The sequence below is a fragment of the Trypanosoma cruzi genome, genomic scaffold (assembly GCF_000209065.1).
Source record: "Trypanosoma cruzi strain CL Brener 1047053516805 genomic scaffold, whole genome shotgun sequence".
Lineage (NCBI taxonomy): Eukaryota > Euglenozoa > Kinetoplastea > Trypanosomatida > Trypanosomatidae > Trypanosoma > Trypanosoma cruzi.
The window spans coordinates 151,064-174,712 of record NW_001849494.1 but is presented as its reverse complement, the minus strand read 5'-3'; the positions used below and the strand labels follow the sequence as shown (position 1 = coordinate 174,712).

The window sequence follows — 23,649 nt, the reverse complement described above, 5'->3', positions numbered from 1 at the left end:
CGGGATGTCTTTTTCTTTTCTTTTTTGGTTCTCCTTTTTTTTTTTTTTTTTTTGAGGCAACAGACCGACTGCAACTACGGTGGTGATGGTGGCGGGGCTCTTTCCTTCCATTTTTTGCCTTTTCTTTACTTTTCCTCAATGCCCTTTCTCTTGTTATTTTTCAGACCGTTGTTTTTTGGCAACGACCTCCTTTTATTTCTCTTTTCCACTGCGTGCGATGAGGGGTGCCTTTGTTGAGCTCTCATTCACGGTGTGCGGCGCCGCGGGGAGGCGACGAGGCAAAAACGTCTTTCTTTTTTTGATATTATTTAACTTGAAGTGAGTTTTTTTTTTTTCTTGACACTGCAGCGAACGCGTGTAGGGAAGTGGTCGGGCAGCATCACATACGCTCTCAGTTGCACACTACTGGACGCGTGGAAGAACAGGGTTAGGGGTTAGGGGCGATGGCGACAACGAAGAAAGATGCCGCGCTGCCACGGAAGCTGAAGGGCTCCGTGGGCACCCTCCAGCAAGCACTGGACAACGGCCTGGACCATTTTTTTTCATCGCGCAAGGCGGGCGAGGAAACGTCACGTCAGTGCCTCTCTTCCCTCTTCGTCCTTGCATCGTCGCTGCATACGCCACGGCTGCCTTACTACAAAAAGTCACTGGAAACAAGTGCGGCGCGGCATGTGACGGTGGAGCAGATATGGGGACAGCTGAGCATGTTACTGCGTCCCGTTTTGCGTCGCCTACAGGACAACGTGCGACGTCTGCAGAAGACAGTGAATGCTTCCTCTGCATCACAGAAACGCGGCAGCACGCGAGTACAAACGAAGCGGCCACGAGACGATGTTAATGTTGATGATTCCGATGCTTTAGAGGAGGGCAAAGATGTACTCTCAACAAGAAATTCGCAGCTCAGCGAGAGTGACTTGGATGAGGAGATTGCGCAGCTTCTTGTTGAGCAGCAGCAGCAGCGAAGAAAGCTTGCGAAACCTGCTAGCACGAATGGCCACAACGGGGACGACTTGTGGCGTTACGCACTCGGAAAGGGTGATGGCGACGGCAACGACGAAAACGGTGATGCTGACGTGGACGGCGAGGGGGATGATGACGAAGATAGCAACAGTGATTTGGCACGTATCCGTCGTAGGCATGCTCGGGCGATGGCAGGGGCCGATGATGATGATGATAACGAGGAGGAGGAGGAGGACGAGCGCGCCGTCGAGGAGTTGGCAGCAATGAAGGAAATGTACGGTGAGGACTTTGTTCCGGACGAAGATGATGATGACGGGGCCGAAGATGATGATGACGACCCGCATTTCGAAGAGGACCTTGCTTGGGATGACCCGACTGCCGTGTTCAAGGAGTCTGACGGGATGTACTTTGGAAACGAAGACATTCTCGCTGGTGACGGTGCGCAGGAAGAACACCAACAGCACGAAAGGGGGGATGCGGTTGGTGAGAATGACGACGATGATGCGGAGCTCAACGATCCTAGCCTGACGATGCTGCAGCGGGAGCGGCAGCGGGAGCGTCGTCTTGTGGAACGGCTGGAGCAGGAAAGGCTTTACAGCACGCAGTGGGCGATGAGCGGTGAGACGAGCGGGAACCAGCGACCGCGTGATGCGCTGCTTGACGAGGAGTTGGACTTTGAACACGCCATGAAGGCGGTGCCTGTCATCACGGAGGCAGTGACGGCCAAACTAGAGGACCGCATTCGCCGCCGCATCCTTTGCGCCAACTACGACGATGTACAGCGCCGCACTTCCCTCTCGGCGCCGGGAGATTTGGTCACGACGCGCCGCGACGCAACAATCGACTCGGAGAAGTCCAAGCTGTCGCTGATGGACCTGTACGAGAAGGAGTACCTGGAGCGTGCGCGGGCGTTGGAGGAGGCAAGCGGTGATGCTGCGCAGAGTGCGGAGCCACTGACGGAGATTGAGAGGGACGAGCTGCGGGCAATTCAAATGTGGCGCCGGCTCGCCCAGCACCTCGACGCCCTCAGCAACTTCTACTACACACCAAAGCCGATACAAGAGGAGTTGGCGGCCCGCGTGCGTGCAGTGGACGGCCAGGCCCCCGCCATCGCGTTGGAGACAGTCGGCAACTTTGCCACCACCCGCGAGGCCGCACTTGCGCCGCAGGATCTCTACCGCAGTGCCGACCGCAAGTACGCGGATGTGGGCATCAACGAATTGGTGCCGCGTGAGAGGCGGGCGCTGCGCCGTGCGAAGAAGGAGCAGGCGAAGGCGGCGAGTGATCGCAAGGAAAAACGTGCCGCGCAGGCAAAGAAGAAGAAACAGCAGTTGCCGGAGCCGCAGTAGCGGAGGGTGCATTGAATTGTGTGGGACTGCCGAAGACAGGAGCGAAGAAAGAAAAAAGAAGGAGACAAACACGTTTCTGCGCTGGACTCATCTCGAAACGGCTAACATGACAATACATACGCATATATATTTATGCACCCTGAAATAATAATAAAAAAGGGAAAACCTGCAGATGATGGGAGAAAAGATTAAGCGAGAGAAAATTAAAGGGGGAGCGAAGAGAAGGCATCACGGCCGGAGGGACGGGGAGGGGGAGTTACAAACGGGAACAATGAGAAAACACGCAAGGGATTTGGTCGAGAAAGACGAAAATAAACGAGAAAAATGAGGGGAATACGAGTCTTTTTATTTGTTTTTTGTTGTTTGTTGGAATTTTTTGTTGCTTTGCCTCGTTGACCTTCTTTGCTCCCATTTTTTTTTTCTCTTATTTGCGCCACGACGAATTCTGGTGTTGTGAGGCAGAAAAACGGAAAACAGCGTGGCATCACTGTTCCCATGAGTGTTGCCTTGCGTGACTGCTCCTTGCAACTGCCCTGTGGCGTTGTGAGATATTTTGTTTGCTCCTTCTCTCTTTTTTTTTTTTTCCGCATGTATATTCGCGGAGTGGTTCCTGGTCACCAGCGGCAACAGCGCGGGAGCACGCAACGTCACTTGTCATCCACTCGCTCTCGCTTTTAGTGTACATTTCCCCTTTTCAGAGATGGCGGTGAGGCTGGTACCGCAGCTGCCTGTGCGGGTGCTGTCGCCGACGGAGTTTGCGACGCGACTGCGCAGGATCCGTGGAGACCAATCGACGTCGTGGGTGGCAGACAGTCACGCCGTGGTATCACGCGTGTTGGGCAGCTCGAATGACTCGCAGTTTGACGCTCCGGAATCTACGACTGCTGCAAGCCCATCGCCATTGCGTCAGAATGTGGAGTTTGTCATTGGTGAGTCACCGGCGCGGGATACTTCTGGTACCCCGTGGAGCCTTCCTGACAGCGACGTGCAGCTGCTGAGTCCTTGGAGCGGCAATCCATGTCCTTTATCGGCGAGTGGGGACAAAAAAAGGTCGGCATCGCCGGATCTCTTGCCCGCGGGAAATACGGTGACGTCCAAGGCGAAGAAGGCGAAGAAGCCAACGACAGCAGGCAACAAACGGAGACGCACCATCGAAGAATTTTTCTCACGTCAGAGATGACATCTCCGTTTTTTTTTTTTTTGTAACTTTTCTAGAGTGTTGGGGATCCGTCTGCATGATGTGGCGTTGTGTGCGGGTTAAAGCGTGGTCACTGTACAGTACTGTGAGCGAGGCTCGGTGTTGCATCCACATGGAGGCCTCAAAAAGAGAAAAAAACCATATGTAATTTACCAGTTGGATGATGATGATGATTTTTTTTTTTTAGGAGCGGCGTGTCTTTACGGCAATAGGCACGACTTCTTCTTGTTACTGTTGTTTTTCTTTCTGCGTTTGTGCAAGCAGACGCTGCCACACGCACCGCCTTCTTGTTTCTCACTAAATCAAAAGGAAAGAGACAGAGATTAGCAACAATTATTTGGTACACACGCACACGCCAGCCTGCAGCTGTAGGCCGACCCAGAAGATTAAAAAAAGAAAATAAATAAATAGCAAAAGAGCTGAAAATGCCCTCTTTTAATTTTCATCCCGGATTTGCCGGTCACGGCATGCGGTGCAATCCATGGCAGCCAACGCAGTACATTCTCACGGCGGCCGAGCACTTTGGTGTGGTAGGGTCAGGGAAAGTATATATTGTAAACACGGCGCCGGGGGTGCCACCGGGGTCTCCTGTTTCTCTTTTGGGATGTTGGGGAACGAGCGACGGAGCGTTTGATGCCTGCTTCAGCGAAGTTGACCAAAATATTGTGGCTGTAGCATGCGGTGATGGTGTGAAGCTATACAACGTACAGCAATCTTTAAATCTTGATGGTGCTCCACCTTTAGTGCACATTATGGAGCATCAAGGGGAGGTAGCGGGGGTGACGTGGAATCGTGATAACTTTCTTTCGTGCAGCTGGGATGGATCTGTGAAGATTTACCAGGCAGCGAACCCGAATGCGTCTTGCATGACATTTCAAGAACATATGAAAGAGGTGTATGAGGTTGCCTGCTCCACACGTAATCCCGCATCATTTTTGTCATGCTCTGGAGACGGTACCTGGAAGCTGTGGGACGCACGGACACCGCGCTCCGTATTGACTCAGGTTGGGCACAACCATCAGATTGTTCTCAGCATTGATTGGAATAAGTACGACGGGTGCCTTTTTGCTTCTGGTGGTGTGGACCGTACAGTGCGGCTATGGGACCTTCGCCGGCCAACGCAGCCCCTTGCTTCACTTCCCGGACATGAGAACGCCTGCCGCCGTGTGCGCTTCTCACCTCACTCACGCGTGCTGCTGGCATCAGCTGGCTATGACTGCCGAGTCTGTATCTGGGACCTCAACCAACCACAGCGTCCCCTTGTTGGTCGCTACGCCCATCATCGCGAGTTTGTCGTTGGGCTTGATTGGTCGCTGGCCGTGCCCAACGCGCTTGCTTCCGCGTCTTGGGACGGACGGGTTTTCTTCTGGGTGAGCGGGCAGCAGGTAACGCCGTCACCGCCATTGCCACAACTCCCTGCCGCTGTGCCGCCGCCACGAGTTCGGGTGCCACGGAATAAAGTGCTCCCGGGACTTCCGCCTGCGCCCCCTGCCATCCCCGTTCAGCAGTAGGCGTGGGGGGCCAACATAATCGCATGGCGTGGACGCGGGGAAGTAGGGGAGGAACTACGGCTAAGCAGTAAATTTCATCGTGTGCGTGTGTGTTTACACGGTGTGGGTACTTTTTCCTGTCTGAATGGGCCCGTTTTTCATGAGGGGAAAAAGAAACAGGGAACGCCGAGAACCGCTTTTTTGTGTGGGCTGGAATTCTGTGGTTCCACCGCGCGCGATTTCACATTTGGTGTTGCATCATCAAATATTATTCAATTTTTTTTTTTTCTCTTCCCGCATGTCCGTTGTGTATGTTTGCTCTTTTTGAGTGTGCCAGATTGGGGGTAATAGGACGCGAAGAAACAGACCCAAGTAAACTCAGTTACATCTTCACAGAGACGAATAAAACAGAAAAAACAACGGAAGAGGGGTCCGAAGATGCCGTCAACCATTCGTCGTAAATGGCTCGCAACAGCATTGGTCTTCAGTGTGCAGGATCGTCGCAATCGTGCTCGCGCGTTACGAGAGGTACGTGAGAGGAAAGCCGCTCTCCTGGCCCTTAGTACGAATGATGTTGCGCAGCGCCTGCGGGCCATGCGTCCACCGGATGACATCATGGACAGCCGCGGCGACGGCATCGGGGAGAAGACACAAAAAGCCGGACAGAACTCGAAATTCACGACATCCGATGACGCGGCTACGCCTTTTCGCCCTCCCATGTCGTACGAGCAATGGCAGGAGCAGGGCTTTCCAGTAGGATGCTGGAGACCCCTGCTTTTGACCGAGTTGTACCACCCACTGGAAGCGGAGAAGAACTACTTGGGGAAAAAGTACAGCTTGGCCCCGAAGGACACAGAAAGGCGTGGCACTGCGGCATCCAGGAAGAGACGCTAAGCGAAGGGTGGGGAGGAGTTGTTTCAGTGGAGTTCGCTTTTCGTGTGCTCATGGAAAAACAAAACAAAAAAACAACAACAACAAAAGCTCGCTTTCCAATGTCGGTGCTTGGGCGCCTCTCCCCACAAATGTATATTTCCACACCTCCTTCATGGTGCATTCACAATATATCTTTTTTTATTGTTAAATGTGCGTGGATGCTTTTATATTATCCGACAAGTAGTTTGGCAACGAAAAAGAGTGTATGATTTGAGCGTCTTTTTGCTTTTGAAGAGGGGGAAGGGTGTCTGATGGGACGCAACCTTCAGGAGCGAAGCTTTTTTTCTTTGCATTTTGCGTTATGTTTTTTTTTTTTTTACTTGCGTGCGTGGGGGTGTGCCTCCGTTGCTGCCGTACCCTTTGGAATCTTTCTTTCCACCCCTTTTCCCCGTGTCACGAAACGCGATGGCTGCACGATATACATACATATATGCATGCTGATATGCACGGCAAACTCTTGCTTTTACGGGTTCTCATTGTGCGCTTATTATTTTTTATTTTATTTTTGCGGGCTGCTGCGTCATGTAATTGTACCTTCCCCCTACACACAGAAAAGACACGAATAGACTGCATTACACCACGCATGCCAGAGGGACCACGTGTGTTGCTGCTTGGCGGCCTGGGCATGATTGGCCGTAATTTCCTCAAGTACATTGCCGATCACGAGCTTGCGTCATATGTTTGTGTTGCGGACAAAAAAGTTCCAGAGATGTGTTTCCTCACGCAAGTTTACAAGGATCTTTTAGCACTTCCATACGTTGAGGTTGTCCAGGTTGATTTGTCCCAAAAGGAACATGTTGATCGTGTCTTTGCTGGGGAGCCATTTAGTATCATCGTTAACCTTGCCAGTGAAACACGGTATGGGCATTTGGACGTTATGTACGAGCGAAGTATCCTGCAGTTACGGACTCTTTGCGCGCAGAAAGCTGCCAGAAAAGGCGGATGCCAGCGCTACGTGGAGGTGAGCACTGCCCAGGTATATGAGTCAAACAACAAATCTCCGTCAAAGGAGACAGGCACTCGATTGAAGCCCTGGACAAAAATGGCGAAGTACCACCTTGAGGCAGAAGGAGCCGTTTCATCCATCTCGCAGCTCCCATGGGTGATTGTGCGGCTCCCAATCGTTTATGGACCAGGAGATATTTGTGGTCTTATGCCGCGCATTGTTTGTGCCGCGGTGTACGAAAAATCAGGGACTTGCATGGAGTTCTTATGGGGAAAAGACCTACGAATACATACGGTGCACGTGCAAGATGTTGTTGCAGCTATGTGGCATATTGTGTGTGCCGGTGCCATTCACGAGGTTTATAACGTCGTGGATGATGGTGACACAACACAAGGGAGCCTGAACGCCGTTCTGGAGTCCATGTTTAAAGTAAAGACGGGATATTTTGGGGCTTTGATGTCCAATTTGGCATCCCTCAAATTGGAGGAACTTGTGGAGGAGGCGAACGACGGTCATATGGAACCGTGGACGAAGATGCTAAGGGAGCATGGCATCAGCGTCACTCCTCTCTCTCCGTACCTGGAGCCCGAGCTTCTGTACGATAACCCACTGGCCGTCGATGGGTCGAAATTACGGGCGCTCGGGTTTCGGTGCAGCTGTCCGAAGGTGACGAGGGAATTGCTCGATGACAGCTTAGACTACTGGGTCTCCCTTGGGCTTTTTCCCAGGTGACGGTTGCGGTTTTTTCTCCAGCGTGGTGGAAGAGCGAGAAGGGAAGCGGGGTGGGGGAGAGACAGCACCCACCCAAGAAAAAAACTCACTTGTCAACTATTCAATATCGATGATCATAACTGAAAATGACAAGAAACAACAAAAGATCAAGCGGTTTTTTTTTTATTCAATGAAGTCTTGTTTGTCACGGATGGCTGGCAGTGTGTAATCCGTTGAACCTTTTTTATTTTTTATTTTTTATTGCTCTGCCTCCTTTTTTTTTTGGGGGGAGGGGGGGGGGGAGTTCACAAACACAGTTGTATATATATATACATATATCCAACAGCGTGGAAGATGTTGTGCCTAACGCGTCTGCGAGCCAACGTCAACAAGGTCGCCTTCATGGAAATGGTGAAGGATCTTCGCTTTCGCACTGAGGCTCCGATCGCGGAGTGCGGCGCCGCCTTAAAGGAGACCCACGGCGACGTGGAGAAGGCCATGGAGGTGCTACGCAAGAAGGGAGCGGCAAGGGCGATGAAAAAACGGTCGCGGGTGACGGAGCATGGCTCTGTCGTCGCCTGCGTTGGGGGCCTATTCGGTGCGGCGGTCATTACTGTTTGCAGCGAGACGGATTTTGCTGCACGTAGCGCCCAGTTCCAGAACACCTGTGCCAGGGTGAAAGATGCACTGCAAAGGAAGATCATTGACAGCAAAGGTGATGTCCTCACAAATCCCATGGAAGCGCATCGCTCCCTTGTGGAAGCGACAGCGGAGGACATTCGATCTTCTATCGCCGTCTTGGGCGAAAATGTTACAATCAAGTCGGTGGAGTCGCTTAGACTGGCGCCGCATGTGGCAGAGCACATATCCATCGGTTCTTACACCCATGGGTCGTTGGATGTGCCGGATGTTGGCCGGATCGCCGGAGTTGTCGCCGTAAGCCGCCTCGACCCCACGAGGGAAGTGCAGGCGAGTACGCTTACGGATGTTGCAAGGCACTTTGTGGCCTCTAGTGGTGCAGAGGGGAACTACGCCCACCAAAATTTCTTTGGAACGGAGGAGACAGTGGGACAATGGCTGAAACACCATGGTCTTTGCTTTAGCAGTAGCCTGGTGGTGGATTTTGGCAAGGAGCCGATAACACACACAGCTTCCCAGCCACGCAACGCCGTCAAGCATCCTGAAGGTTGAAATAGCGACATCTTTGTTACATACATACATACAAACGTTACATGGCAAAATTTTGTTTATGAGAGGAGACAAGAGGAGGAGGAGTGAGGGAGAGGGAGAGACGGGGAGTGGTTACTTTTTGAGTTCAAGAATTAGTGATGGGGATGGTTATGCTTTTCTTCAAACATTAACTCCAGGACGTGGAGGGTAATGCCTCCCTTTTAAAAATGCACTTCCTTTCAGAGACTAGGAAGTAGACGCAACGGCTGGATTGGGATTCACGGGGAATGTCAATTATGTCTCGTTTCTTTTTCTTTCCTTTCTCTGCCCTGTTGATCCAGAAGTGCAATAAATCTCTGTGTAATGTGTGCGAATGAGACCGCGAAGGACGGTGAATCAAATCTATGCTCGCAAATGGGAAAAGAGGCGGGGTGATGTCGGCTCCCTCCCCTCCTCTTTGGTTCACACGGATAAATTATGCGGGCCCACGTGGTATCATCTTTGGGAAGCGTTTGTGCGACTTTTACCAGCAGCATGATCCCTCTGCCGTGTCCGACTGTCACACACGGCTGCGGTAATATTCAGGGCGGTTGGGAGGGGAAGCTGTTCCACAAAGCAGGTGATGTGTTGCGTCGTCAAGGGGCACCGTCGTTGCGTGCCGCTGCCCCATGACTCGTCGATTTTCTCTCGATTGGCAGCTGCATTGGAACTGACGCGAGGGAAAGATCCGAATTTCGTGACGCAACGACTGCTGCACGAGGTGTTTTTTGGGTGGTCGGGAAGCCGCCGGTTGTCGAATCTGTCGCGGGGCACATCTCCGCGGTTCACTTGTCTCCGGTGGCGTTCACGTCGCTAGCGGCAATGCGAATGGTGGGGGGTGATGTGCATCCCTGCATGAAGCTTGTTTAAAGGGCGGGACAAGAAACTCGTCGCTTTTTTTTTCCGCTTTTTTTCTTTTAGTCGGCCGCTCCCACAGGGAACGGGGCCGGAGGGGAATAAAGGCACACAAACAAGGGAATAAGAATTGGCGGGAGCAACAAAGCGACAGCGTGTGGGATTTGTTTGCATGCGGACGGCGTGGCTTTTCGACAACGATGATCGCAGCCCCTGACATTCAACTCGTTCGCCGTGAGGTTACGACGGTAGCATCGCGATCTCCGAGGTGCATGGTTGTGTATCCACTTGGAAAGAAGAGCAGGCAGCGAATAGGGGTTGCGGATAAAAATGGCATCATGTCCGTCTTTTCACTGCGAAAGGCGATGGAGCGCGTGGCGGTCTTTGAAACCCCACCTCAGAACAGGCCTGTGAGCTGCGCGACTATCTATGAGGACCAACTATTTTTTGTTCATGGCAGCACGCTCGAGGCGTACTCGCGGAAGGGTAGGCGCTTTTTCTCGTTTGACACCAACGTGACGGATGTCATCCACACCCTTTTTGTTTCCACTCCATTCATTATTTGCTGCGGCAACTTTATGGCGACTGGGTTTAGGGAGGCGAGTGAGCTCGGTTTCTACATGGCACCAGACAGAATTAATGCCATGGCGGTTTTTGCTGTCTCTTCCGTCGCGAATCTGGAGGAACGCAATTTTGATGATTATCGGTGTATTCTTGGCTGCAATGACCGTACTGTTCGTATGCTGCGGAGTCATAAATCCATAGATGACATTCGTTGTGAGGCTCCCGTGACGTCTTTAGGTGTCAGTGATGGGACGCGCAGGGTGTACTACGGGACAAGCGCAGGGTCGTTGGGTTGTCTGGATATTGGGAGCGGCGACTCTTTCCTCTCACGGGTTTTTAGTTTTGTTCCCGATGACCACCAGGCAGCCGTAACCGCCCTTGCTGTGTATGATATCAACATGGACGAGAGAGAGGAGCTGCTGGTGGGTCGTCAGGACGGCTCGGTGCAGATTTTTTACGTTTATGCGGAGGAGGGGGCTGATAGCGGTCATCCCGTTTGCATGTGGTCGGGGAACACGGATGAGAGCGTCCTGTCCATGGCTGCTGGCTTCATTACAGATTCTCGCCGCCCAGGCGTGCTGGTACATTCCTTCAGTGGCAGGATCACAACCTTCACACTAAAGGAAGAGGAGCATGCTGCACCGAAGGAGATGGAGGCTGTCGACGCCGTGTTAGAGTGCACAGATGCCCAAATCAACGAAGCCCGCGAGGAAATTGAAGGCCTTAAGCGGTCAATTGAGGCCAGAACGCGGGAGCTGGCGGCATACAGAGGGGTGAAGAAAGGCGACACACCATTGCTTGCCGTTTCTTCCACCTTCAAGACCAGGGTGACGCTATCGCAACAAAAAGACAGCCCTGCACTGCGACTTATAGTAGAGGTTGATACTCCGCTGGACTGCGTGGTGCTCCAGAGTGAGTTGCATCTGCATTTTTTAGAGGAGTCTGCGGAGGTAATTGTGCAAGAGGAAATACCGCGGAATAATCCCTTGACTAAAACAATTGCCATTGTGCATCCCTTAGAGACACGGAATTACAGCTGCTCCGTTGCATTTTGGGTGGAGGATGGGCAGTGGGGACTGCTGAAGGTCACTGCATTGGCTGCTCCTGCCCCCCGCACCGCACAGGTGAAGATGGTGCAGTTACGACCACTGCCACTCTACGCTCGCGTGGGAAGAGTCGATAAGGCAGTGACGGAAGGAAATGCGTCCCCCGTGCTTTCTACAATGGAGGTGCGGGGAAATTTTAGCGCCAGAGACATGCATAGCTGGATATTCAGATTGCTGCCCGGAACCCCTGAGATGTACCAAGAAAAAATGTCTACTTTGAGCTACGAGGACACATTTTTCCAAAACCCTCTTGAGGTTAAGTACGGCGATGGAAGCGCATTGTTCACCACCGAATTGTTGCAGGTTTTGATGGTGACGGAACGGTTTATTCGTTACTGCGCCTCCGAACGCTCGCTAGAGGTGAGCTTCTCTGTGGGAATTCATAGCGAGGCGGTGCGCTCTAACCTTTCTCGCATTGTCCCACGCATAGCGGCGTGCAACAAGGGATTGACAAGCTTCCGTCTCCTTGAGGCCCTTCAGGAGCTGCAGGGTGGGCAACAAACGGATATGGTCTGTTTTCCCAAGGAGTACCAGCGGATACTCAGCCAGGCGGATGAGACGAAAAAAGAGCATGCACAGGCAATGGTCACAAGGGGGTATTTGCAGAAGGCGTTTGTGTCCCTCTGCAGCAGCGTGGTGGACATCGTGCCGAAGAAGCCCAAGATGAGTCTTGTTACAAAAGAGGCCTTGGCTGCTCTGACCGACTGCAGTGACGCCTCGGAGATGATGTCACGGCTAGATAGCCTCTTGCTTTGTGATGAGGGGGGGGAGGGCCTGAAAAGTACAGTTGACGAGGGAGGGGGGGATGACACACATAACGTGAGGGATAGAGATGGGGGGAGAGAATGAGAGAGAAGGGGGAAAAAAAAATGAAAAGTAAAGGAAACTGCCTGTTCTTTTTGTTTGATCGATGGATCGGTTGGATTGCAGGTGAGAATGAGAAGAGCAATAACAAAAAGAAAGGTTTTTCTAATCCTTATCGACGATATTTACATCATCGACACCATGCCGTTTCTTGCGCGGAGCGCATCTCTTGTCGTTTTTGGCCCTAAGGCTTTCTTACCCTTCTCTCTCCCTCTCTCTCTTTATTTTTGCGCGTGTGTCCGATATCACTACTTTCTTCGTCGGTTTTTGTTTTGTTTTTGCGGCTCTTTGTTGGTTTCACACCGTGTGCTTTGTCGAGGGAAGAAAATGGATCCACTGGAGGTTTCGCAGCCACGGCCGCCGCCGCCAGAAGAACAGCAACTTATTTCATTTTTACTGCATGCCCCCGTTCATCATGCCACGTTCTTTTCCTTGACGCTGGTCGAGGAGTTGCTGCGACACGCCCGCAGGGTGGATCAGGAGGTTAGTTTTTTGTCCCTGCCTTTACCACGGTCTCGTGAAAGCACGCGGGTGTTATCACGAATCGTGCAGGAGAATCGATACGAGGAGTATTGGCCCAATGAGCACCCGGCATTGGACGAGGCACGTCAAAGTGCCCCATCTGCCTCGTACCTTCTTCGCATTGGCGTTCTCCGCGCACTTGGGTTTAACACAACAGGAGTGGATGACTTTGTCGACGACGTTTCTCTTGCGCTGGGGAGACGCATTGTGTCAGCCGCGCCATTACCTGAGGACACCGCATCCGTGCCCCTCCGCTACCGGGAGGCGGCGCAGGAGGAGCTGCGGCATGTGGCGCTGGGTGAATGGTGTGAGGATCTCATTCACTTTACGGCCTATCGAGGGTTCTCGGCGGAACAGGTGCGGTGTGTGTTGCTCACAGCGATGCATCTCATGAATGTCGTGGCGGATCTTTCCCCTGACGCCACAGACGTGGAAGCGGAGAAACGGTGCACGCAGTTGTTGGAAGAACTGCTTATTGAGCAGGCCTGTGGGCTGCCAAGGAAAGTTGTGGAAACGCATAAGTCGTGGCGCACGGTGACGTCGGAAATACCCGACCCGGAGTTTGTGGCCGAAATGGAGACAGCAATTTCGCAGGAGAAGAACAAGAAGCGAAGGGCAGCACTAAAAGAAAAACTAGAAAATGCCCCAAGGATTAATTATACACGACAGGAACTACAAAAGGAGAGATTTTTGACGGAGATCGTGGTGGGTCCTTACTTTACGCTCCAAGAGGTAGCGCAGATACTCGATTATTTTTCCTCTTCAGTCGTTCGGCATTGGAGGCTGTTCCGCGCCTTTTTAGCGGAACCACAGCCCGTCGAGACACACGATGAGGTGCAGGTGCAGTGGGATATACACAGCTTTTGTGTGCCGCCGCTTGAGGAATTTGTGCGGGACGACATGTATGAAATAGAGCAGGAGCGACGTGACCTCATGAGCGCGTGCGAGGATGCGATTGAGAGCGCCTTTGAAGAGGAGTTCATACAGCCTCTCTTGGCGTTACAGCGAGAGAAGGATGAGTTGCTGGAGTGCTTAAAAGAAAGGGAGCGCCAGGCGGAGGAGGACAACATAAGAAACGCACTGGATGGCCCTGGCTACATGCAAGTGACCCGCGGCTTTATACTCCGCTTGAACAAATGCATCGAGCGGAACGAGAGGGTGGGAAAGCTTGAGTTGAATGAGAAGCCGCCAGACTCAACACCGCCGTCACCGGAGCCATTTTCCTCGCAAATGAGCCCATCTTTGTCTTTGGCAAACAAAAGTAGGAGGTCAGTTACAACACGCCAGGGCTTGGGTTTGGCTGGGGTGGCGGGAAACCACAAATTGGCCGCTGCGGCACCACCCTCGTCGCACAGTGAGAACCCGGCCGATGCGGTGTTTTCATTGGAGGAGGTGGAGGCACGCCTGGAAAAACTAGAAAATGCAATGCGAGAGACGAGGTGGTCCTCTCACGACAGGGGCAGGAAGAAGCAGGCGGGTGGGTGATTAGAATAGTGCTGACGGCGCTTCCATGGCGGGCATTTGCTGCGGTGATTGTGGCGCACTTTTAAAATTTTGTTTTGTTTTTTGGCAGACGTCAGAAAGGGGGCCGCGATGTTTTATTTATTCCTGCTCCCGTGTGGCACCCTTTTTCTCTTCTCTCTCTCTCTCTCTCTCGCCGCATGGGATGAGTACGGGGTGAGAAGATGCAATGTAAACCAACAACGCGAGTCATGTGGCTGCTCTCTACAGCTTTTTTAAATTATTGGTGTGTGTGTGCGCTCACTTTGTTATGCGCAGTGGGCAGTCAGTGCAGACGCACATGCACACAAACACTTTTACTCTCCTTTTTCCCTCCGTACTTCTTCTTTTGCTGTTGCCGTTGCGGCCCGAAGAAACCACCTTTGATACTCATTGCAATAAATGCGCCCGCGGCGGAAGGAGAGGAGAAAGGAAAACGAGGAGTGCGCGGTGGACGACGTTATGTGGTATCATCCTGCGCTTCTTTCTCTCGCTTTCTTTTTTTTTTTTGCTGTGGTCAAAAAACACATGCATGACCGTTTGTAATTCCCACCAAAATGCGAATTGAATCCGAAGAACAGCAGGATAAAATAGAGAAAAAGGGCGGGGAAGGGAGTCTATGTTGGCCTTCTACGCAAGGGCGCGGGGGGCACCCGCAGCTGCGTCTGCGGCCTTGCTGCTTCAGCGCCGTCGCGTAGAGTACTGGGGCTCGTCCGTGACAGGCCGCACACAACCGTTTGCGCAGGGTGACATGCTTCCACGCCTGGACAACACACGCAACGCCATCAATAAATCCTCCAGTGCAGCCGCAAGTATTACAGGGAATCATTTAGGCATTGCATATGATGGCAATAACATTTTTTCAGTGGAGGAATACAGCCGGCTGGAGAAGGAGCACTACCAACCCCTGCGGGGCGTCTCGCGTTACAAGGTGGAGCCCATCAATGAGGGTGATGGCCTGACGACACAACGGCTGATGCTGGAGCTGGAGGAGGACACCGTTGTCGGCATTGATGCCGCGTGGTGGGGTGCTGTTTTCAAGGACTTCCCATCTTTAAAGAAACCCTGCACAAGTGAGTTTAAGGCAGAGTTTGCGGATTTCTACAAACAGGCCTTGGGAGTGGCCCACGATGAGGCTGCAGTGACGGCTCTTGCGGTGCCTTTTGTGCGTCGCCAGATGCAGACGAAATTTATCAGCTTTCCGATGTTTTGGCGTATTGCGGAGAAGCTGGCAGACGCCCTGTTGACGGCAGCTGCAGGCCGTCGTCACGAAATGCGTGTCTCCCGCATAGCGGTAGAGCGTGTTACAAAGATTGCATTGAACACAATCGAGGATGAGCCATGGGCACACCAGGACACGACAAGTCCTTTGCTCTTTGATGTATCGAATTTCCGCGCGTGGCATGAGGCTGGCAACTGGTAGATTGAGGGAATATTTAAAAGTAGAAGCCCTTTATTTTTGGAAATAGGTGTCGTGTTGGTAGCGGGATTAGCAAAAGCAAAAAAGGGGATAGTCATAGCAATAGAAGAAATACTTGGGAGGGGAAGCTGTCGCATTTATGTGATCATATTCCCTTGGGGGTGGGGGGTTATTGGGTCTTTTGGGTCGAGAAGAGGAGCGATGCGCGCGGGACATGTCCTTTGGTGCAGTTCAAATTACGACAAGTGCGTTTGGAGTTTGAGTGGAGGGGAATGTGGCAGTAGACTGCACCACGGCGCTTCCATGCGCTGGAGTGGGGGATAAGCGAGTTGGGGTGGGTCCAGCTCTGTGTGTGTTTGTGTTTCGCAGCTTTTTTGTTTTTCTACCGGCAATGCGAAGGCAAGGAACGCCCTTGCGTGAGTTCTTTTGTAAATCACCACGCACTCACAGCAGACGGCAGAACGGAGATTACTTCTTGGGAGCGGAGAGGGAAGGTGTTTCTCCTCGTTCGTGCAGAGCCCTGCGTGGATGCAAACGGCAACAATCAACAGGAAAGATACATGTATGCTTTTGCAGGTGTACGCTGCAAATCTTTTCTTTTCAGTGTACATCCTCCTTTTTCTTTCTTTCCCCTGTTGCTGCTGATGGTTGTGATGTGTATGCGCACTTTTTTTTTATTTTTTATTTTGGCCATTATTTCATTTGCACACACACTCATTCTTTGAGTCCATTCCCTTAGATGGGAGGAGAAGGAGGAAAACGGGGCATATAAATCTGACGATGAATTCACGCGGAAAAGAGCCAATCGGTTTTCGTGGTGGCCGCGGTGCTTCTGGCGTCTCCGTCGCGGCACGTGGCTTTGGACGTAGCGGCGGCAACGGAGGTCGAGACTTTGCGCACGGGAGAGGCCGTGGCCGTGGCGGTCATTTACTGCGCGCGGGGGCAGAGCGCCCCGAGTCATCTGCCATGATGTCGCATGAAGATAGTGGCAGCGACGATGACGAGAAGGGAGTCATGCAGGGGGAGAATGTGCACTTGGCGACGGGGAAGTGCTCCACAGCACTCCACAAACAGCGTCATGTCAAGACAATGTTGACGGAGGAGGGCACAGAGCTCCCAAAGAAGCTCAACAACAAGGTGTTTATTGATGGTCTGCCCTACGAGCATAAAGCGACGCCGGGATCCTCCACTCTTGAGGAGGAGTTGATGCAGTTTGTTGCGGCATGGAAGGTTGGCAAACCCGTTCGTCTCATCAAGCGGGAAGGCCAGGGGTTTGGTTTCTTGGTTTTTCACTCTCCGCACAGCGTTGATGTGGCGGTGCGTGTGCTGAATGGAAGGAAATTTCTGGGTCGCAAGCTGCGGGTGGAGGTGCCGAAGCCAAAGGACATGACAACAAACGACGTGGACATCGGCCTAGATGCGGGGAAGAGTAGTTTTGCCCGCCAGGTCCTTTTGTCCGACCTGGCGAAGATAACACAGCCAGAAATTGTTCGCGAGATCCTGCGAGATGTGGCGCCCCAGCTGGAGAAGCGGCTTGAATCCATCAAGATGACCTCAAGGAATCGCAAGGCATTTTTGACATTTTTGTCTGCCGATGACGTGGAGCCGGCGGTACGGTTTCTCGATGGCTTCTCCATGTTGGGCCGCCGCATCACTGCCGCACGGGCTGCCGCGCCTGGCTCGCTGCCGTACACAAAATCTCCGGGCCACGTTTTATCGCACAAGAGGAGCGGTGCATCGGCAGATGAGGAAAGCCACGGTGAGGCCATGCACGCGGGAATTCTTCATGGTGATGCGGACGAAGAGGAGTGTGGGCAGCCAGTGCTGCCATTGGGGGTGGTGAATCCACCAGCAGCGCAACAGGAGGCGAGGCGTGCGGGGCGGAATGTGGCCAAAGAGCTGAAGCCAAGCAACATCACTGGCGTAACAGAGAAGTACAACTTGCTAGAGGAGGGGCCAGCGGAGGTGTTTGTCGGCACCTTGGTGAGGAGATCACCGAGGAGCAGCTCCGCTGTCACTTCAGTGTGTGCGGTAGGATATTGAGTTGTGATCTTCTCGTGAATAAAAGCACAAGTTTGCCCACGGGCATCGCGCGTATTCTCTTTGCTCTGCCCGCGTACGCTAGCTATGCACAGAAGCACCTTCATGGATCTTGTTTGCACGGCCACGTCATTCGTGTCGATCGTGGCGAAGAGCCGAGCGCGCCTCTGGCGTCGGATTTGGCGCCGCACGACGGTGAGGATGTGGTCGATGAGGATGGTTACATGGCGCACTACGGCGTGAAGGACAAGGCTGCCTATTTTAAGGGCACTTCGCTCGAGGAGAGGCGTGACGGTCGCAATAAGAGTAAGCGGGCGAGGGAGACAGCCGTTGACACCAAAAAAAAGAGAAGGAAGACGAAGGATGAAGCATTCAAATCATCAGGCTTCATTTCTGCTGGTGGCAATGATGATGATGATGAGGAGGAGGAGCGGTTTCATGATGTGGATAAAGTAATTGTGCCGGTGACCGCTTCATCTGGGCGACGGGAGCCGAAGAAACGATTGATTGCGGTGAATAGGCGGGCAAAACGGGTGAAGAAAGCGTTTGAGTGAACACCACATCTTTTGCCGACTGATGATTGCGTTGATTTTAGACCTGAATTAAAAACTAATAATAATAAAAAGGTGAAACGTGTAAATTAAAGACCTAAACACGAAGGGGCAACAAATTGCGCATATATACCATACGTGCATGCATGGAGCAATGTATGTGTACATCCACAGTGTGGTTCTCATGGATGAAATGCAAATGTTGCCTTTTTTTTTCTCTTTCCTTTTTTAGAAACCTTGCTACTGGAGAGGACAGGGAGGTGCGTTTTGTGGTAAATACATTGGATGAATGAATGCCGCCTGTGACAGGCCGTCCCATAGGCAAGACCCCGAGTCCACACCCCATCATTCGCCGTACCCGAAGCTGGCGTGGTATCATGCAGGTACGCTTCAACGACACGCGTGCAGATCGCAATAAAATAGTGAAAAATGCGCTTTTTTGGGCACCGATGAGAATATTTGGTATTGGGTTTCTCACGACGACTGCGATGTACTTCACCATAGGCCATGATCGCTTCATGCACACGCTGTTTGGCTATGAGTCGGAGATGCACTATGAGGCTCGTGTAAATCCCGACGCAAGCGTCGTCATTGGTGATACATTACTGGACAAAGATCGCGGCTGGAAGTCCCCACTGCGTGAATTGGAGATGCCACTGCATCCTAAGCGTCAGTTTGACGTGATGCGGGACCCCAATTCCACATGACCCTTCTCCGTTTATTGAGAGCGGCCTGCTGTTGGTAGAGTGTGTGTGGAAACTGGGCTGGTTGGATGGCGCAATGGTGGCGGTACCGATGAATTTTCTATTTGTTTCTATGCGTGGGTGTGTTTTACTTTTATTTTGGCGTGCTGCCGCCCACGTTATTCCAATTTTCTTTTTTTGTTTTTCTTCTCTCCTACATATGGAAAACGAAGAACACTTCTTTTTTTTTTCCGCATAGTAAGAGAATTGTTCATAGAGAAGGAAAAAGGCGGCTCGCACCATTGCGGGGTATCGTGGAAAAGGAAATAACTGCAACGTGTTCTTTTATTGCCATGACTGGACTCACGGAGAATGAAATCCGCGAGTCACCGCTGTGGCAGCACATGAAGAAGGTGCTTCTTCAGGTTGTTCAGCAGCAGCCGAGCAGTGCACTGGATGCCATTATCCCTTCCTCCTTCGTTCTGCAGACAGGCAGCACGGTGCCGCCACACGCCACCACCATCTACGCAGACCACCGTCCGAGGGTCATCAACGCCGTTCCGTCGGACGCACTGGAGAACTTGCGTTGGGCGTCAAGCTTTGGCAACGTGCTTGCTCCACCGAAGCCAAGGCGCAAGCCAACGGAGGAGGATGAGGAGATGCCACAGGAGGAAGCAGAGGAGAACGAGGAGGAGGTGCTGCTTGGTGATGTCAGCAACGTGGTGGGGGAACAGGCCATCTTTAACTCCGTGGGAGAAGGGCTGCAGCCGGAGGAGGCCTTCCGCCTTGTGGTTGGAATGAAGCAACTTGTCAAGACGGAGCCGCTCGCGACTGCTCGCTTCTGGGGCAAAATCCTTGGCAGTGGTGCCGACTACTACATTGTGGAGACGAAGATCGATCCAGAGCGCCTGCCGGAGGATGAGGGGGACATTGACATGGCAAATGACGAGGAGGAGGAGGGGATACCCATCGACAACGTTGCGGATGTTCTCTACTCGTATGGCGCAAAAAAACAGGCAGACACGGAGGTGGAGCCGGCCGGTAGCGGCCTTAACGAGTGGGTGTACTACGCTGCACAGACGGCGGACCCAACCAGCTGGACGCGGTTGCCCGATGTGACGCCAAATCAAGTGATTGTTGCACGTCACATTCGTCGCGGTTTTACGGGGGATCTTGAAAGCTCTGTCGACACCCACCCGCACTTCCCCGGCAAAGAAATGAACTATCTTCGGGCCCAAATTGCGCGCATAAGCTGTGCGTGTCGGGTGGCACCGCGTGACATGTACACAAGCGAGGGGGCTGTTCCAGAGGAGGAGGATGAAGAGGGAAACGTGTTGCCGCCTCCCGAATCCGTGAGGGCCTACACGACACTGCCGCCACTCACCCCACAGGAGGTGCCGGACGAGGAGGACACCGAGGCAATCGAGCCGATCAAGTCGTGGTTCTACGGCTATCGCGACGATGAGTTGCTGCAGGGCAAGTATTGGGTGCACATTGCTCCGACCCTTCTGAAAACCGGCCGAACTGTTGCGAGGGAGCAAGAAGAGGAGGATACAGGGTTTGACCACTCCGAGAAGATACATCCATTTTTGTGTGAAGTCAGCCGTGACGATCCCCTGACATATGCATCTCACAGCCGTAGTCAACTACCCGCCTGGAGCTTCCGCAAGGCATTTCACAATGAGAGTAGCAAAACACGCACCTACGTTGCCAGGTCGGCAACCTGGCCCGGTGCTTTCACGTACGCCGTGGTGGAATTGGGCCAGCCAGGCAGTCAGTATCAGAGCGTCTATATCGGCACGGGTCTCAAGAGCTTGCAGGGCATGAACTACGCGCCAAAGCTACCCCCGCGATGCCTTGTTGAGTATCCCGAGACTGAATTGGTGCTACAGCGCGATGCAACGGCGGATGATGAATTGGAGTACGCACCACCACCTCCCAAGGCGGACGCTGCCGACGAAGAGGATGAGGAGGCTTAGAGAAACAAGAAATGGGAAGAAAAGGGTGAAACAGGGACAAATGGATTCTTTTTTTTATTTGCCGACTGTGGATTTTGTACTTTACTTGTTATGTTTATAGTTCATGGTGAAAGAAGACTTTTTTTTTTAAATTTTTTATTTTTATTTTTTCATCATGATTTCCCCCACGCTGTGCGGTAGGGTGAAGGGGGAACTGTTACTAAGCATGAGAAGACAGAAGGGCGGAGGAACTGCAGCACATTGGGGAGTAATATGTATGTACCTTTTTTTTTTTTTTTTCTGTCTCTCTGTGTGTGCATGCTTCTCTGCTTGGATTTCTTAATTCTACTTGTCTTTGGGGAGAGGCTGACCGCTGCTATTCGTGTGTATGCGTGTGCATCTGGAGCCGCGTTGAGGTGGCGCATCATTTTTGTTTTTTACTTTCTAATTCTTTCAGTGGGAAGGGGGCGGTTGCGTGCGTGCGATTGTTTTTATATTAATTGGTTTATTGTGTGGCAGATTTTTGGAACCAAGGGAAAAAGAGACCAAGAAAGAACCCTAGAAGGGCACACAGAGTGCGTGGGAAGCCACGGGGAGATTTAAACAGCTTAGAATACGGTATGAGGATAACAGGAGGAATAATATAAATATAAATTAGTCATGCATCCGAAGTGCAATCTTCCTTTGAGCCGTTCCCTTCCCCTTGTCTGCATCTGCTCACTATTCAGTTTTCTTTCTGGCGTCGGCATTGGCGCGAACGATTTAAGTGCGAATTTTGCCATGGTGGTAGGGAGCGGCTCCCTTAATATGCGTCAGGCAGTTTTCTACTGCACGGTATTTGAGTTACTTGGCGCCGCCTTCATGGGTGGGCATGTCAGTGGGACGATTCGCAAAGGGATTGTTGATCCTGCGTTGTTCACTCTGGATCGAGACATGGTGCTCATTGGCATGACATGTGCAAGTTTTGCGGCAGCTGTATGGCTTTATCTTTCCACTGTACTTGGGCTGCCCGTGTCGATCACCCACACGGTGGTGGGATCCATCCTTGGATTTGCCGTCTTCTCTAGTGGCTCTTTCCAATACGTGCAGCCACGCGGCGTTGTAAAAATTTTGGTTTCATGGCTGCTCGCTCCTCCGGTTGCTGGGGCTGTGACGGCGGGTATATTCTATCTTCTCCGCAAGTACATATTGACGGTTAAGGGACGTTCCTTTCAGAACGCCTTGTGGTCGCTGCCGTACTGTCTGTTGTTTTCCCTTCTCATTGACCTTATGTTTGTTGTGATTGAGCAGCCACCCGTTATCACTGTGACGATTGCAAGATTTCTGCCCGTCGATGTGCAATATCTTTTTTTTCTTTTGGCAATCCTTTTGGCCTGCTGGATTGCTTCCACCGCGGTCTTTCCACGCCTAGCGGAGGAGTCATGGAAATTGAAATCATTTGTCTGGGAGTCGGAGGTGCTGCGCACGGAGGAGGAGGATGCCGAGTCAAGAGCCGCGGCACGCTGCACGGAGACCGAAGGCGGCAATGGGCGGATGCCACAATCTTTTTTTGCTTCTACCGATCATGGGACGGCGGTTTCCGAGATCCATGCGGAGAATACTAGGAGTGTGCCCCTGCCACGGAAGGTCGCGGCACTTATGCACGATTTCGGTAGCTTTTTCCTGTCGACATTGGGCTCGGTTAGGGTGCAGTTGCTTCCTCAACATAGCGTCCGGGCCGCACCCGTGACGCGCAACTCGATTCATTCAACGTCTTTTCCAAAGAAGGGTGAGGCGCAGTCCATGGCGTCGACGTCCACTGTCTCCTACGGCGCGGTGGCGAATGTGGAAGATGAACCGAAGGCATCTGTTGACGTGGGTTTGAACGATGAGTTTATGGAGGAGGACTGGGGGTTGGACCGCCCGATGCAGCCGATAAACTTCCGTGGAATTGGTATTAAACCATTTAATCCACGAGCGGAGTACCTGTTCACCGCGCTGCAAGTTGTCGCGGGCAGCATGTCTAGTTTTGTGCACGGGGCTGTGGCTGGGGCGAATGCAACCGCCGCCTTTGTCATTTTTTACGAAACCTTTGCGGTGTCGGAGCTTGGAGAGGAACCGCTTGGCAGCAGCTGGGCTGTGTTGCCAGCAATGCTGGGCATTGCCATCGGCATGTTCACGCTGGGGACACGTTTGATGAAGACTGTCGGAGTGGAGTTGGTGACTGTGACCCCGGCGCGTGGGTGGTGTATTCAGGCTGGCAGTACCCTTGTCACGATGATTCTCACGGGCATCGGAATTCCCGTCTCGCTGTCACAGGCGCAGGTGGGTGCGGCCATTGGGTGCGGCCTGCTGGACGCACGGACGAGGGGTGTAGAGTGGGGCATCGTATTGAAGATTGCCTGCGGGTGGGTGGTGACGCTCGCGATAAGCGCTGTCACAACAGGCGTCTCCATGTGGCTGTTGGCCTTCTTTTACTGCGCCTAACTGTGTGCGTGCGGGGCGGAAGAATGTGTTGCACTTATCAACGAATGCTGTGTGCTCTGTGCGCCGATTGACTTTTGTGCTGGCGGGAGGGCCGGCGGCCCCCACTTTGTTTCCCCGCCTCTGCGTCATCCCTCTTCATCTTCCTGTGTTCCCCTCTCAGCCTTCGGGCGTTGCTGTGAGGGATCATCAATTCAAGTTTCAAGGAGAACCAAAAGAAGCAAAGGACACCGTGGACGGCGAAGTAAAAGACCCGCAAGTTTTCTGAGTGTTTGCTCCCCAACACGATACGCGATTGTTATAATTGACATTTTTGTTTTTGCCGCG

General features: G+C 52.5%; 11 protein-coding genes and 1 pseudogene across 11 annotated transcripts, besides 9 other annotated features; all 12 read left to right on the top strand.

Annotated features, from left to right (window-relative positions):
* Nucleotides 1-23,649: part of a sequence feature (heterozygous, non-Esmeraldo-like haplotype) that runs on past both edges of the window.
* Nucleotides 10-53: a sequence feature (A-rich).
* On the top strand, nucleotides 444-2,309 carry Tc00.1047053506989.180 (U3 small nucleolar ribonucleoprotein protein MPP10, putative; the record flags this gene model as incomplete). The annotated part of the gene is made up of 1 exon (XM_813557.1): nucleotides 444-2,309. One exon carries the CDS (start codon nucleotides 444-446, stop codon nucleotides 2,307-2,309), a length of 1,866 nt encoding a protein of 621 aa, XP_818650.1.
* Nucleotides 1,035-1,115: a microsatellite.
* Nucleotides 3,933-5,018, top strand: Tc00.1047053506989.160 (peroxisomal targeting signal type 2 receptor, putative; the record flags this gene model as incomplete). Its single annotated transcript, XM_813556.1, has 1 exon — nucleotides 3,933-5,018. One exon carries the CDS (start codon nucleotides 3,933-3,935, stop codon nucleotides 5,016-5,018), a length of 1,086 nt encoding a protein of 361 aa, XP_818649.1.
* Nucleotides 5,436-5,891, top strand: Tc00.1047053506989.155 (hypothetical protein, conserved; the record flags this gene model as incomplete). The annotated part of the gene is made up of 1 exon (XM_813565.1): nucleotides 5,436-5,891. The coding sequence occupies one exon, from the start codon at nucleotides 5,436-5,438 to the stop codon at nucleotides 5,889-5,891; it is 456 nt and encodes a 151-aa protein (XP_818658.1).
* On the top strand, nucleotides 6,232-7,608 carry Tc00.1047053506989.150 (hypothetical protein, conserved; the record flags this gene model as incomplete). Its single annotated transcript, XM_813555.1, has 1 exon — nucleotides 6,232-7,608. The coding sequence occupies one exon, from the start codon at nucleotides 6,232-6,234 to the stop codon at nucleotides 7,606-7,608; it is 1,377 nt and encodes a 458-aa protein (XP_818648.1).
* Nucleotides 6,415-6,437: a sequence feature (AT_rich).
* Nucleotides 7,828-7,850: a sequence feature (AT_rich).
* Tc00.1047053506989.140 (hypothetical protein, conserved) lies at nucleotides 7,942-8,778 on the top strand (the record flags this gene model as incomplete). The annotated part of the gene is made up of 1 exon (XM_813554.1): nucleotides 7,942-8,778. The coding sequence occupies one exon, from the start codon at nucleotides 7,942-7,944 to the stop codon at nucleotides 8,776-8,778; it is 837 nt and encodes a 278-aa protein (XP_818647.1).
* Nucleotides 9,852-12,170, top strand: Tc00.1047053506989.130 (hypothetical protein, conserved; the record flags this gene model as incomplete). The annotated part of the gene is made up of 1 exon (XM_813553.1): nucleotides 9,852-12,170. The coding sequence occupies one exon, from the start codon at nucleotides 9,852-9,854 to the stop codon at nucleotides 12,168-12,170; it is 2,319 nt and encodes a 772-aa protein (XP_818646.1).
* Tc00.1047053506989.120 (hypothetical protein, conserved) lies at nucleotides 12,258-14,192 on the top strand (the record flags this gene model as incomplete). The annotated part of the gene is made up of 1 exon (XM_813552.1): nucleotides 12,258-14,192. The coding sequence occupies one exon, from the start codon at nucleotides 12,258-12,260 to the stop codon at nucleotides 14,190-14,192; it is 1,935 nt and encodes a 644-aa protein (XP_818645.1).
* Nucleotides 14,334-14,363: a microsatellite.
* Nucleotides 14,827-15,630, top strand: Tc00.1047053506989.110 (hypothetical protein, conserved; the record flags this gene model as incomplete). Its single annotated transcript, XM_813551.1, has 1 exon — nucleotides 14,827-15,630. The coding sequence occupies one exon, from the start codon at nucleotides 14,827-14,829 to the stop codon at nucleotides 15,628-15,630; it is 804 nt and encodes a 267-aa protein (XP_818644.1).
* Nucleotides 16,295-16,315: a sequence feature (AT_rich).
* Nucleotides 16,408-18,222, top strand: Tc00.1047053506989.100 (annotated as a pseudogene).
* Tc00.1047053506989.80 (hypothetical protein, conserved) lies at nucleotides 18,512-18,925 on the top strand (the record flags this gene model as incomplete). The annotated part of the gene is made up of 1 exon (XM_813550.1): nucleotides 18,512-18,925. One exon carries the CDS (start codon nucleotides 18,512-18,514, stop codon nucleotides 18,923-18,925), a length of 414 nt encoding a protein of 137 aa, XP_818643.1.
* Tc00.1047053506989.70 (flagellar radial spoke protein-like, putative) lies at nucleotides 19,255-20,880 on the top strand (the record flags this gene model as incomplete). Its single annotated transcript, XM_813549.1, has 1 exon — nucleotides 19,255-20,880. The coding sequence occupies one exon, from the start codon at nucleotides 19,255-19,257 to the stop codon at nucleotides 20,878-20,880; it is 1,626 nt and encodes a 541-aa protein (XP_818642.1).
* Nucleotides 19,545-19,597: a sequence feature (CT-rich).
* Nucleotides 20,999-21,030: a sequence feature (AT_rich).
* Tc00.1047053506989.60 (phosphate transporter, putative) lies at nucleotides 21,520-23,325 on the top strand (the record flags this gene model as incomplete). Its single annotated transcript, XM_813548.1, has 1 exon — nucleotides 21,520-23,325. One exon carries the CDS (start codon nucleotides 21,520-21,522, stop codon nucleotides 23,323-23,325), a length of 1,806 nt encoding a protein of 601 aa, XP_818641.1.